We start from the raw sequence: 12,616 nt of genomic DNA, 5'->3' as shown, positions 1-12,616 counted from the left end.
GGTGGCGCAGCTGCAGGGGGAGCAAGGTCACCTGCCACACTCGGTGGTACTTCAGTTGAGTCTGGAAGTGGTGGGAGGTGCCAGGGCCTCCATGGTCCAGTTGGGTTGGACAAGGGTGGGGGAGCTGCTGCTGTCTCCACCTCAGTGAACACAATGGGGGCCAGGCTGGTGCCCAGACTCATGCCAGGAAAGGCCAAGTCAGTCACCGGCAGTAGAGGATGAATTCATGACCATGGCCCAGTAGCATCCAGGATCTCCATGAGCAAGAAGCCAAGGGCCTGGAGAGAGGCAATGCTGGGCAAATCCGAGGCAGCGCATTCACTGGGGCTGATATACCAGGGACTTATAACTCTGAGGAGCATTGCAGAGCCTGTTCTCCCTTTTAGACATTCAGATCACAGTAGCAAGTTAGGGGGTCTGAGTCGTCCCACCGTAAAGAAAACGAATTAACTTTAGACAAGGACCATCAGGTTCATGGTGATTGGAATGCTGCCTGACCCTAAGTCTCTCATTTTGTGTGTGTGGACTGAATTTCCCAACTTATTCATATGACATCCTCCGGAACTAGAGTTATGTGGAACTTGGTTTAGGACAGTGCTCACAACCTCTGCCCATTTTCACTTCTGAGAGTTTTTCTAAGGCTAACTTGGTTCCTAACTTTGACTTTCAAGGCATCAGATTTTGCTCTCATTTCCAGTCCTTTCTCAAGTTCTGAAGCATTTTGTTTTAGTTTTCAAAACACGGCATAATACACACATACACCCTTACAAGTGCACCAAACTAGTTGTAGAGTTTAATAACCGATTGTAAAACGAAACCCTGTGTTACTACCACTTAGGTAAAAAAAAGAAAAAAAAAAAAAGAACATTGCCAGCCCTCAGAAGCCCTCCATGTGCCCCTCTACCACATCACAGCCCCTCTTTCTGATTGGGGTAGCAGAAAGAGGAGCAGTCAATTTTTTTTTTTTTTTGACAATCACATACTTGTTTTTCTTTATGGTTTGGTCTCCTAAAGTATCCTCCCATAGAAAACTGAAGGGATTTGAGTCCAGAAGGAGAAATTTGAGGCCAGAAAGACAGAAGCTTTCATCACCTTGAAATCACAATAATCAGTATTATAATGTGTGAACGTTCTGCGACTTCTCCAGGCTACTGACCGTGTAAGCAACAAGCATTTCAGTCCCATATCTTGTCACTTATGGAAAAGAAGAGAGAGCAGTTGCGACTTTGGGTAATCAGTTAAAGATTAAATTCCTGGAAGCTACCTGTTAATTGCAACTAAGGGGACCTTTCCTTTGCCATAGGAAGGGCTCTTCCTGTACTTGCAAACTAGAACGCTTAAGATGGTATGAAGGGTTCTTGATCAACATGCTTCCTTTAAAATCATGCTGCAAGACAGGAAAGCTGGCTTCAAAGGGGTTCTTCCAATGAATCTTGAATACAGTTCCATGGGCTGCTACATCAGAATCGCCAGGAAAGGTTTATTTTTCCCCAAGTCTTTAATTCTGAAACTTTTTTCTCTTTCTTTCTTTCTTTCTTTCTTTCTTTTTTTTTTTTTTAGACAGAGTTTCACTCTCGGTTGCCCAGGCTGGAGTGCAACAGCATGATCTCAGCTCACTGCAACCTCTGCCTTCCGGGTTCAAGTGATTCTTCTGCCCCAGGCTTCTGAGTAGCTGGGATTACAGGTGCCTGCCACCATGCCCAGCTAATTTTTTTATTTTTAGTAGAGACGAGGTTTTGCCATGTTGACCAGTCTTGTCTCGAACTCTTGACCTCAGGTGATCCGCCCGCCTCAGCCTCCCAAAGTGCTGGGATGATAGGCATGAGCCGCTGCACCCAGCCAACATTTTTTAAATACTGAAAAGTAGAGGGAATAGTTATTGTGTACCCCCATTTACTCATCACTCAGTTTCAACAGCTGGTGACATATTTGTTTCTTCTCTACCAGTACCCGTACTCTCCCCGCTGGGATTATTTTAAGGCAAATCCCAGAGACATTTTATCCCTAAATACTTTAGATAAAGGTTTTCCTTTTAAAAAATCGTAACCTCAGGACCAGCCTGGCCAACATAGTGAAACCCTGTCTGTACTAAAAATACAAAAATTAGCTGGGCATGGTGGTGGGCACCTGTAATCCCAGCTACTCAGGAAGCTGAGGCAGGAGAATCACTCGAACCGGGGAAGCAGAGATTGCAGTAAGCTGAGATTGCAGTCGAGCCTGGGCCACAGAAACGAAACTTTGGCTCAAAAAAAAAAAACAAAAAAAACCATAAACACTATACATAAAAATGAACAATAATGCCATAATAGCACCAAATGAGAATTTTAAAAATACAGATTCCCAGGCCCTGCCCCAGATCTACTGAATTCTTGGAAATATTGAGGCTCCACACCCAGAGATTCTGGTTCGGTTGGTCTGATGCAGGGACCTGTAACCTGCATTGTAACACCTTCTCCAGGTAATGCTGAGCCTGCAGGTGCTCAGAGTAAACCTGAAGAAAACCAGGGTGTCTGAGGCTTTCCAGAAGAAAACCAGCGTCCAGAGAAGGCAGAGAAGCACTCAGTGCAGACCCGAGCAGAACAGGTGCACCTCCCTCCTGGCACCCTATCTCCTACAAGAGGAGAGACTGAAAGAGCGCCTTCCTGTCCCCAGTGGTGTGGGCAAGAGGCTTGCGCCTCTGACTCTTGTCTCTGTGAAAGACCATACCCACCAAGCCTATGGTCCTGGCGACAAGGGTGCCGGGGATGACGAACAGACAGGGAGGTCTCCAGCAGCTTCTTTCTACACAGAGGGCACCTGTCAGAGGCCAGTGTGGGGGCCACAGGCTCCCCAATCCCCAAGAACCGCCAGGGAAGGAGGCTGCTTCAAGTGGGTAGGGCACCAAGCTGGCCAGGAAGGACAGGACTTCTCCCAGCGGTACCAACACGGTGGCACCTTCTGCCTGCATCTCCCAGGCTTGCTTGTCGGGCTTCCTGGGGCTCCCAGGAGCCGCTGCGGGGAAGGGGTGGCAGCAGTGGTGGTGGTCGGCTCTGCCCCGATGGTGACTGCTGATGACACTGTTCTCTGTGCGGGTGGAGACAAAGCCGGCCACTCCAGATTCTCCTGCGCGCAGGAGAGGAGGAGCTGGTGCTGCTTCAGTGGCGAGGATGGGTTCATTAGTCCCAGCCGGTCCCAGGGAGAGACACTGCCCCAGCCTGAGGGCCGCACAGCCCACCCCAGGACCCTCCTAGCAGGAGGGCAGGAACGCAAGCCGACCTCGCGGGGGCGAGGGGAGTCTCCAGCCTGAGACGGAACATGATCAAGCCCAGGACAGCCGCCAGTCAGAGGGGGCCGGCGCGGCCCCAGTAGCCTCTGGAGACCCTCTTCCGAAGCAAGGAGCCACATTCCTGCCGTTGGGGCCACCAAAGCGGATTTCTACAAACCAAAGACGAGAACTTTTCGGTGGGGACGCGGCCCACCCCGCGCGGGAGAGGGGGCGCAGCTGTCACCCCGTCCTCACTCAGCAACACCGGGCGCCGCGCCGGGCTAAGGCTGGCAGGTTTCTCGCGGCGGCAGGTGGGCTCTGCAGGCCCCACGGGCGCAGGCACAGGTGCGCGGGGCCACAGCCGGGCGCCCTTTGCAGCCAGCCACCGCCCCCTCTTCCCCGCGGGCTTTTGCACACGACGCGGCGAGAGCCGCTTCACACGGGTTGGCGAGGGCCGGATAAAGCCGGCGGCCACGGGGCACAGCGGCAGACCCGAGACACTGGAGCGCTTGGCGCGCGGAGCCAGAGCCGGAGCTGCAACAGCAGTGGGAGCAGGGGGACCTCAGGGGCCGCAGGAGCCGGGCCGGAGTGAACGCAGCTCGCGGGGCCCTCCAGACAGGTGGGTGAGAGCCACCTGGAGTCCCGCGAGCAACTTCCAGAGCGCACTCGGCGGTGCGGCCGCGCGGCTGCCGGGACCCGGCGCGGGCCTGCATGGACGCCACGGAGAAGCAGCACCTGTTGGACGCCAGGCCCGCAGTCCGGTAAGGCGAGAGCCTGGGGAGAGGCGGGAATTTGGGCGGCAGCCGACGCGCCTCCGCGTTTGCCATCCTAGCAGTGGTTGGTTTTGGTGGCGGCTTGAGCTGGTACCACGCAGGAGCGGGGGAGTGAGGTGAGGGAAAGAAGATAATGAGCTGTGGCCCAAGGACCGTCTCTCCCTCGGTCCCCGCACAGATCTTGATCCCTGCCTGCGGGGGGCCTGGGGTCGGGGGAGTGGCGGTTCCCGCCTGGAGTCCTGCCCTGCCCAGTACTTTGCCCCAGGCAGCCCCGCCCTAGGGAGGCCCTGTGTCCCAAGTGCGCTGAAGGGGGCCTGCTCTTCTCCTCGAGCCGGCGCTCTGTTCCTTCCCCGCGCTCCACTGGACACTCGGAGAGTCCTTAGCTATTTTTCCCAGTGGACACAAGGCCTCATAGAGAAATGGGACTAGAGTCGGCCCTCCTTACCCCATCTTAGAGCTGAGCGTTCCCTCTCTTTCTTTCTGGTCAGGTCATACATGGGATCTCTGTGGCAGGAGGGGGCTGGCTGGATCCCTCTGCCCCGACCTGGCCTGGACTTGCAGGCCATTGAGCTGGCTGCCCAGAGCAACCATTACTGCCATGCTCAGAAGGGTCCCGACAGTCACTGTGACCCCAAGAAGGGGCAGGCCCGGCGCCAGCTCTATGTAGCCTCTGCCATCTGCCTGTTTTTCATGATTGGAGAAGTCGTTGGTAAGCACTTTTGGACTAATTAAATGAAGTTAGCGCATGGATAGACTATTCCCAGCAATACTGACACTAAAAGCCCCACTTACCGAACACACATTGCGCTAAGCCTTTATATACACATTATCTGATTCAGGTTTAACAACAACCTGTGTTATCACATAGGTGACGTTATTCTCCTTGTTTTACAGATGACGAAACTGAGGCATGTTCAGGTTAAGTAATTTGCCAAAGATCACGCACAACTAGTAGCTAAGGGAAAGCCTGAATTCCTAGAAGGAAAGAGCATTTACTGAGTATCTACCATGCTTTCCAGTCCCTATTTGAACTTGATGTGCACATTCACCCTCTAAGTAGATATTGGTGGCCCATTTCATAGAGAGTGGAAGTTGAGGCTCAGAGAGAGTAGGTCACTCGTCACGGTTGTACAGCTCATGGGTGGAGAGATCTTGAGGCCAGAATGTCTTCTTCCAGAGCCTGTGGTCTCCCTGCTGCACACAGTCTTGGGAGCCAGCTCTCTGGGGAGCTGATAAAGACCCTGTACCCTTCAGGTGGGTACCTGGCACACAGCTTGGCTGTCATGACCGACGCAGCGCACCTGCTCACTGACTTTGCCAGCATGCTCATCAGCCTCTTCTCCCTCTGGATGTCCTCCCGGCCAGCCACCAAGACCATGAACTTCGGCTGGCAGAGAGCTGGTGAGGGTCACGGCTCGGCTGGAGATGGGGTTGAGAAAGAGGGTGGGTTAGAACAAGGGTTCTTAGGTGGTTGTAATGGGTGGATCCCCCATTCCTCCCCTGAGTGAGGTCAGGAGGGTGATCTGGATGGGGCAAGAGGATGTCAACCATGGCCTCTGTCCTCTGGGAAATCCTAGTCTGATGGGGAAGCCCTGGTCCCAGTCATCCAGGAGCTCTCAGTCTGCGGGGAAGCAACGTTCACCTTCCTAAGAAGTGCAGTAGCCAAGCTTCAAGAACAAATGACAATGGCATTAACACTGCACATAACTCTGTGGATCAGCTCTGGGGGAAGGGGAAGGCTGGCAAAGGCTGCTGGAAGGTATAGGCTTTAACCTCTCTTCCGTTCACCCCGGGCTGCATCATCACCTTCCTCTTTGTGGGAGATGGCCCAGCCTCTCTTCCCCAGAAGCCTCAGTTTACTAGCTGAACAAAAGGCATACATTTTAATAAGTCAGCTTCTTTACATGTACAACAAAAAAGGTGGACCCAGATAATGACTTATTAGTTCCTTCTAGCTCTGACATTCCCAGATATATGAGGGGTGGGTTAAGGGGCAGCCATGCTGGCCATAGCTTCAGCAGAGCCCAGTGGGACCCAGGCCCTGACTTTGTGTGGGGGGTGGGTGGGGAGGATCCTGAAGGAAGGGGGAAGCCTCCTTAGCCTCAGGCCCATGCCAAGGTGGGTGTTGGGGTTGGGTTCTTCCTCAGAGATCTTGGGAGCCCTGGTCTCTGTACTGTCCATCTGGGTCGTGACTGGGGTACTGGTGTACCTGGCTGTGGAGCGGCTGATCTCTGGGGACTATGAGATCGAAGGGGGGACCATGCTGATCACATCGGGCTGTGCTGTGGCTGTGAACATCATGTGAGTGGGGCCCCGGTTCCCCTCGTCTCCCCTCCTCCTCCCGCCTCTCACACCCACACCTATGTCTGCTTTGCAGAAGGACACCATGCCACTTTCCAGCATCGGCCACAGGGACAGAACTTCCCTAATGGTCTGAGCTCTAGCACCTGGAACACCTGGGTCCTACCTTAGGCCTAGGCCAGGAACACTGAGAACTGTAAATCTGAGTCTTCATCCACTCTACCCACTCCCTAATACATGTCAGGGACTAACCTTGGTGGCTTCATACCTCAAGTGGGGCGGGAAGAGGCCAGTTGTTGCAGGAGTAGCTGTCCCTAGGGGCAGAACCCACGTCTGAAATTGGTCTCAGAGACAATGGGTGTCTCTTTCGGGCTTTCTCTTTGTTCAGAAGCCTCAGTTTCCCCATCCGTGACATGATGGAGTGAACTTACAGTGACCTCCATAATGCCCTCCTGCTCTGAGATTTGGCATCGTGGCATTGTTGTGCCCAGACTCAGCCTGGTATTGGCACTGAGCCCTATCTCCCATGGCTCTCTGAACCAAGGCCACGTGGGTTGGACTTCTCACATGGCCAAAGAGATCACAAGGTTTGGGGGCTTGAGATTTTTGCCCTATGAATTGGCTAGTCCTAATAGGTGACTTCCATCTGCGACCTCAGTGAGCCCTTGGCATTGTCTCCACTTCATAGAATGGGGTTGACGCTTCACCAGTCTGGCCATGGACATAGCCATGGCACCACCAACCAGCAGGAGGAGAACCCCAGCGTCCGAGCTGCCTTCATCCATGTGATCGGGGACTTTCTGCAGAGCATGGGCGTCCTAGTGGCAGCCTATATTTTATACTTCAAGGTCAGAGCTGGGACACAGAGTGGTGGGGGTGTCAGGGGAGTGTAGACCACCTGAATATCCTCTCTTCAGGGGGTCCTTTTCAGGACTCCCTCCCAGTTCTGGGGAAAAGGGTGGGGAAAGGAAAGGAACATTTATCCAATACTTACCAAGTGTCAGCACTTCTGATCTTCACACTAACCTGAAGGGAGAGGTGGTAGTGTTTTCTGTAGCTCAGAAAGGTTCAGTGACTTGCACAGTGTCACACAGCTGGTAAGGTGTAGAGGCAGATTCAAACCTACGACTGTGTGTTGTCAAACCCTGGGCAATGCCCATCACATAGAGGGCAGGGAGCTATAGTGGAAAGAGGCAGGCATTTGCTCTGAAGCTTGGCTCTCCTCCTTGCTAGCCATGTCATGTTGGGTGAGGTGCTTGCTCTAATGGAGCCTCAGTTTCCCCATCTGTCAAATGGGGATGGATGGCAGATCAGATGGTATCTAAGATGCCTTTTTGCTCTGTCCATGTCTCAGCTTCTTGAGAAGGAGGGGTGGGAAGGGACTGCCTTATCCTGAACTGTGGTCTGTCCTGTCTGCTCTTGCAGATGTGAAATAAAGAGCAGAAAATTGGGAGGCAGGGCCAGGGTGAGGCTCATGCCCACCCCGCAGAGAGAGCCCCTCTCCCCAACAGTGCTGGGTGGGAGGGGAGAAGGGAAGCTGAGGTGTTAGATGGTGAACCGAGGTCTGTCTTCCTCTCTTCCTGCAGCCGGAATACAAGTATGTAGACCCCATCTGCACCTTCTTCTTCTCCATCCTGGTCCTGGGGACAACCTTGACCATCCTGAGAGATGTGATCCTGGTGTTGATGGAAGGTAACCTGGGCTTTGTGGCTCCCTTTTTGCTCTTGGCTTTCAAGCTCTAGATCCGCTCAGATAAGGTATGTGTGTGTCTGCGGCATCCCAGCACATGGCAGGCAGCCGGGATCTGGATCCCCGGCATTGGCTGGAAAACCTCCTGGGGCCCCCAGGCTGATCTTCACGTAGAGCCTAGGCTTTTAGATGTGGCAGTTCCTGGAACCGTACCCCAGCCCCGGTCTTCCCTTCCCCCTACCCCCAGGGGTGCCTCCTCTGCCTAGTCAGGTGGCTTTTGGGGGACATCTGTAGCATCTGGAGCTCTCCAGCTCTCCCCTATACATTTCCCAGGCTCTGGCTGCCTTCTGTCAGGAAGAGGGAGTGAGGATTATGCTTCCCATTGCACAGAGGGGCAGACTGAGGCTCAGAGAAGGACGGTCAGCCTTGGACAAAGTTACTTAATCCACTGCAGCTCAGGCCTTTCCTACATCTCAGGGACCAAACAATGCCATACCCTGGGGGGACATGGCTGTACTTTGTGGGGTTGGAGAACGGTCAGTGGTGGAGAATGATCTGGTCTGCCCTGAATTACCTTTTTTTTTGAAACAGGATCTTGCTCTGTCATCCAAGCTAGAGTGCAGTGGCATTACCATGGCTCACTGCAGCCTTGACCTCCCGGCTCAAGTAATCCTCCTGCCTCAGCCTCCCAAGTAGCTGGGACCACAGGCACATGCCACCATGTCTGGCTAACTTTTAAATGTTTTGTAGAGATGGGGGTCTCACCATGTTTCCCTGGCTGGTCTCAAACTTTTGGGCTCAAGCAGTCGTCTCACTTTGGTCTCCCAAAGTGCTGGGGTTACAGATGTGAGCCACCACACCTGGCCCTGCACCTTGGCTTTCTTATGCTCTAGGCCTGGGGTCTTGGGCCAGGGTCATAGGCCTCCACGTGGTCAGGGTCAGTCTGGAATGGAGTAGGATGCTGGCCTGGGCTTAGCAGTATTTGGCTGCAGGTCAGAGCTTTTTCTCCAAGAATATGCTAACCCAGATAAAAGCGATAATGATGAAGATGATGATTGTGCCCTGGGTGGGTCCAAGGATTCTCAAGATCTGTTCTTTCCTTCTTTCCATTCAAAAATATATTCATTGGCCAGGCGCGATGGCTCACACCTGTAATCCCAGCACTTTGGGAGGCCGAGGCAGGCAGATTACCTGAGGTCAGGAGTTCGAGACAAGCCTGGTTAACACAGTGAAACCCTGTTTCTACTAAAAATACAAAAATTAGCCGGGCATGGCAGCATGCGCCTGTAGTTTCAGCTACTCAGGAAGCTGAGGCAGGAGAATTGCTTGAACCTGGGAGAAGGAGGTTGCAGTGAGGCAAGATCGAGATACAGCACTCCAGCCTGAGTGACACAGCAAGACTCTGTCTAAAAACAAACCAAAAAATATATTTATTGAGCATCTACTATCGAGAGGTGCTGTTTTAGGCACCAAGGATGCTGTGGTAAACAAAAGAGACTGTCCTGCCCTCATAGAGTGTCCATTTTAGAGGGAGAGACTGACAATAAGTAAATTCATAAATAATTTCAGTGGTAAGAGTGGAGAGGAAATATAACAGAGTGATAGGGCGGAGAGCTTGGGAGGTGAAAGCAGCCTCAGACCTGCAGGCCAAGGAGGTCTTCTTTGAGGGGATGACACCTGAGGACCAGGAGCTAGCCCTGCACCAATGGGCAGGCATGGGAGGGGCAGTTTCCTTTAGCCCCTGTGCTTGCCATCCTCAGGGACCCCCAAGGGTGTGGACTTCACAGCTGTGCGGGATCTGCTGCTGTCGGTGGAGGGGGTGGAAGCCCTGCACAGCCTGCATATCTGGGCACTGACCGTGGCCCAGCCTGTTCTGTCTGTCCACATTGCCATTGGTGAGTGCTCGGGACACTCAGGGTGGGGTGGGAGACAGGTAGCCAAAGGCCTGGTGCCATCTCCACAGGGTCCAGGTGACCCAGATGCTCACAGTGCCCATGCATCAAGCTCAGCCTCATGCTGAGTACGTGATATGCATTATTCCATCTGATCATCACAATCTCATTTATCCATGAAGAAACTGAGGCTGGCGTTGGGTGGTAAAGTTACTGGCCCAGGCTTTTACAGCCAGTATATGGCAGTAGGTGGCAGATTCCTGGCCTTAAGGCCAATGCTTTACCAGCTCTTTCAGGCATGAGCCAGGTCTGGTCTGGGAGGCTACCTGGCAGAGGAGTAGAATGTGGGGGCTTCTCCATGTTCATGGTCCCCCATCCTGTTCTGCTGGGGATGGGGATAAGATTGAGGCTCCTGATGGTTCCAAAGGGCCAGAGTAAATGGTTTCCCCTGCTGTGTCCTCTCGGTCCCCAGCTCAGAATACAGACGCCCAGGCTGTGCTGAAGACAGCCAGCAGCCGCCTCCAAGGGAAGTTCCACTTCCACACCGTGACCATCCAGATCGAGGACTACTCGGAGGACATGAAGGACTGTCAGGCATGCCAGGGCCCCTCAGACTGACTGCCCAGCCAGGCACCAACTGGGGCATGGACAGGAACTGCAGGTGGCTGGACTGAGCGTTCCCCAGGCCCAGCCAGGACTTTGCCTGCCCCAGCTGTGTTATAAACCGGGTCCCCCTCCTGACCTCTGCTCCATGTTCAGTGCAGAGCCTTGTCCCACTCCAGGAATGAAGCTCTTCCCGGCCTCCCCATCTGACTACAGCCAGCGCCAGGGTGGGGACGCAGCAGGTATAAAGCTAGTGTGACCCTGCTCTTCCAGCTCCTGGGCCAGCTCTGGAAGGGCTGTATTTGGACCTAATCCTAAGCAAATGTCGTTCTACCACTCGCAGGGGCAAAGGTGGTGAGCCATGGGATGTCCAAAGGGAGGCTGGCCCCAGCGCACCCGTACTGCCTGCCTCATCCCTCATTCTCAGCCTGGCTGGCCTTTGCCTTTATGAATCTGAGCCCCTCCCTCTGCCTATAGCAATAGGCACAGGGATGAGGACCCTCACACACTCTCATTTGAGCCTCCCTGAGGCAGGGAGCCAGGAGGCACCTGAGGCCTGTCTGTGCCTCAGTCACTTCAGCTGTGAGCCAAATGTTCCCTTTCCTGGAGGGGAGAGGCCTCTTACTAGGTAAGGGACAGGTTTCCTCTTTCTTATTCCCTCAGCTGTGCCAACACAAAACACAACCTTGGCACAGGTGGTGGGTGGAGGGTAGAGAGATTTCAGTTTGGGTTCTGCGCTAACAGCCTCCAAGCCCCTTGGCACTTCTGTTGCCCTGAGAGTGTCCCAGGGGATTCAGAGTCTCCAGCAAGATATGGCTGGGCCAGCTCTGCTGCCTACCTGGCCTGACCCAGTCGGAGCCTGGCATGGTGGAGGGAGAGGGAGAGAAGCGGGGCTGCCCTGGCCCAGAGGCCAGCTAGGAGGGAGACCGTGGCTTCCTGGGGCTTGTGTGTGAAGATTCCTGACTTAGGGGTGGCTTGTGTTTACAAGATGCAAGAGAAGAGATCTGTCCCCGACTCATGGAGACAACATGCCCAGTTATCAGAGTCCTGTGTCACCAGGTCTGTCTCTGCCATTGTAAGCAAGTGCCTTGGGCGAGTTGGCCTCTGCCCCAGTCTCATCTGTAGACCGACAGGGTTGATGCCTCCCTCACAGGGTTGAGAACAAGAGCCAGTTGGCCAAGTACCTGTGGTTGTTGAAGACTGGTTACTTTTATCATCCTTGAGACAGGAAACTCTGCGGCCCGAGGCTGCCTCACTGAGGAGCTAGGTGGGCTTCCCGGCCTCCTCCGGGGCAGCGCTGAGTTTGTCTTGACTGTTCTGGCCCAAGGTGGGAGGAGGTGGGTTTGGTCACTTGCCTCCCACTTTAAATCTCTATCTTTCTATCTGTGAAACGACCTCTTTGTGCCTTCCCAGCACTGTCATCCTGATTGCCTGTGTTCTAGGTAGGTGGGTCCTTCAGCCCCTCCAGGTCTGTGAAGTCTGTGGAAAGCACCGGCCTGGAGCAGGGTGGGGGGTTGCTGGCGGGTGCTCCATTCCACTACAATCTCAGGGGACTCAACCCCCCCTACCCCACTCCTACCCCCCTACCCAAGCCATGGCAGGCCCCAGGAACTTGATCATGGGCTTTGCTGTGTACCAAGTCCTTACACCCCTCTCAAGAGACAGTCATTGGCTGGGCACGGTGGCTCACGCCTGCAATCCCAGCACCTTGGGAGGCCAAGGCAGGTGGATGACTTGAGGCAAGGAGTTCAAGACCAACCTGGCCAACATGGCGATACCTCATTTCTACTAAAAATACAAAAACTAGCCAGGCGTGGTGGCTTGTGCCTGTAATCCCAGCTACTCAGGAGGCTGAGGCAGGAGAATCGCTTGAACCGGGGAGGCAGAGGCAGAGGTTGCAGTGAGCTGAGATCACACCACTGTACTCCAGCCTGGGCGACACAGCAAGACTCTGGATCAAAAAAATAATAATAATAAACATAAAAATAAATAAGGCTGGCGTGGTGGCTCACACCTGTAATCCCAGCACTTTGGGAGGCCGAGGCAGGTGGATCACTTGAGGTCAGGAGTTCAAGACCAGCCTGGCCAACATGGTCTAACCCCATCTCTACTAA

General features: G+C 53.9%; 1 protein-coding gene across 2 annotated transcripts; it reads left to right on the top strand.

The window, feature by feature from the left end:
• The first annotated feature begins 2,906 nt into the window (after positions 1–2,906).
• Positions 2,907–11,914, top strand: SLC30A2 (solute carrier family 30 member 2). 2 transcript variants are annotated; one of them, XM_025360249.1, is made up of 8 exons: positions 2,907–4,005; positions 4,506–4,726; positions 5,272–5,418; positions 6,165–6,318; positions 7,007–7,166; positions 7,905–8,010; positions 9,768–9,902; positions 10,372–11,914. In XM_025360249.1, the coding sequence occupies exons 1-8, from the start codon at positions 3,956–3,958 to the stop codon at positions 10,515–10,517; spliced, it is 1,119 nt and encodes a 372-aa protein (XP_025216034.1). In that variant the 5' UTR covers positions 2,907–3,955; the 3' UTR covers positions 10,518–11,914. The 2 variants fall into 2 exon arrangements, with proteins under 2 accessions (XP_025216034.1, XP_025216043.1); XM_025360258.1 differs by lacking the exon at positions 5,272–5,418.
• The last annotated feature ends 702 nt before the right edge of the window (positions 11,915–12,616 follow it).

This window comes from Theropithecus gelada, chromosome 1 (assembly GCF_003255815.1).
Source record: "Theropithecus gelada isolate Dixy chromosome 1, Tgel_1.0, whole genome shotgun sequence".
NCBI lineage: Eukaryota > Metazoa > Chordata > Mammalia > Primates > Cercopithecidae > Theropithecus > Theropithecus gelada.
Note: the sequence above shows the minus strand (reverse complement) of the source record. Positions and strands in the feature narration are given on the sequence as shown.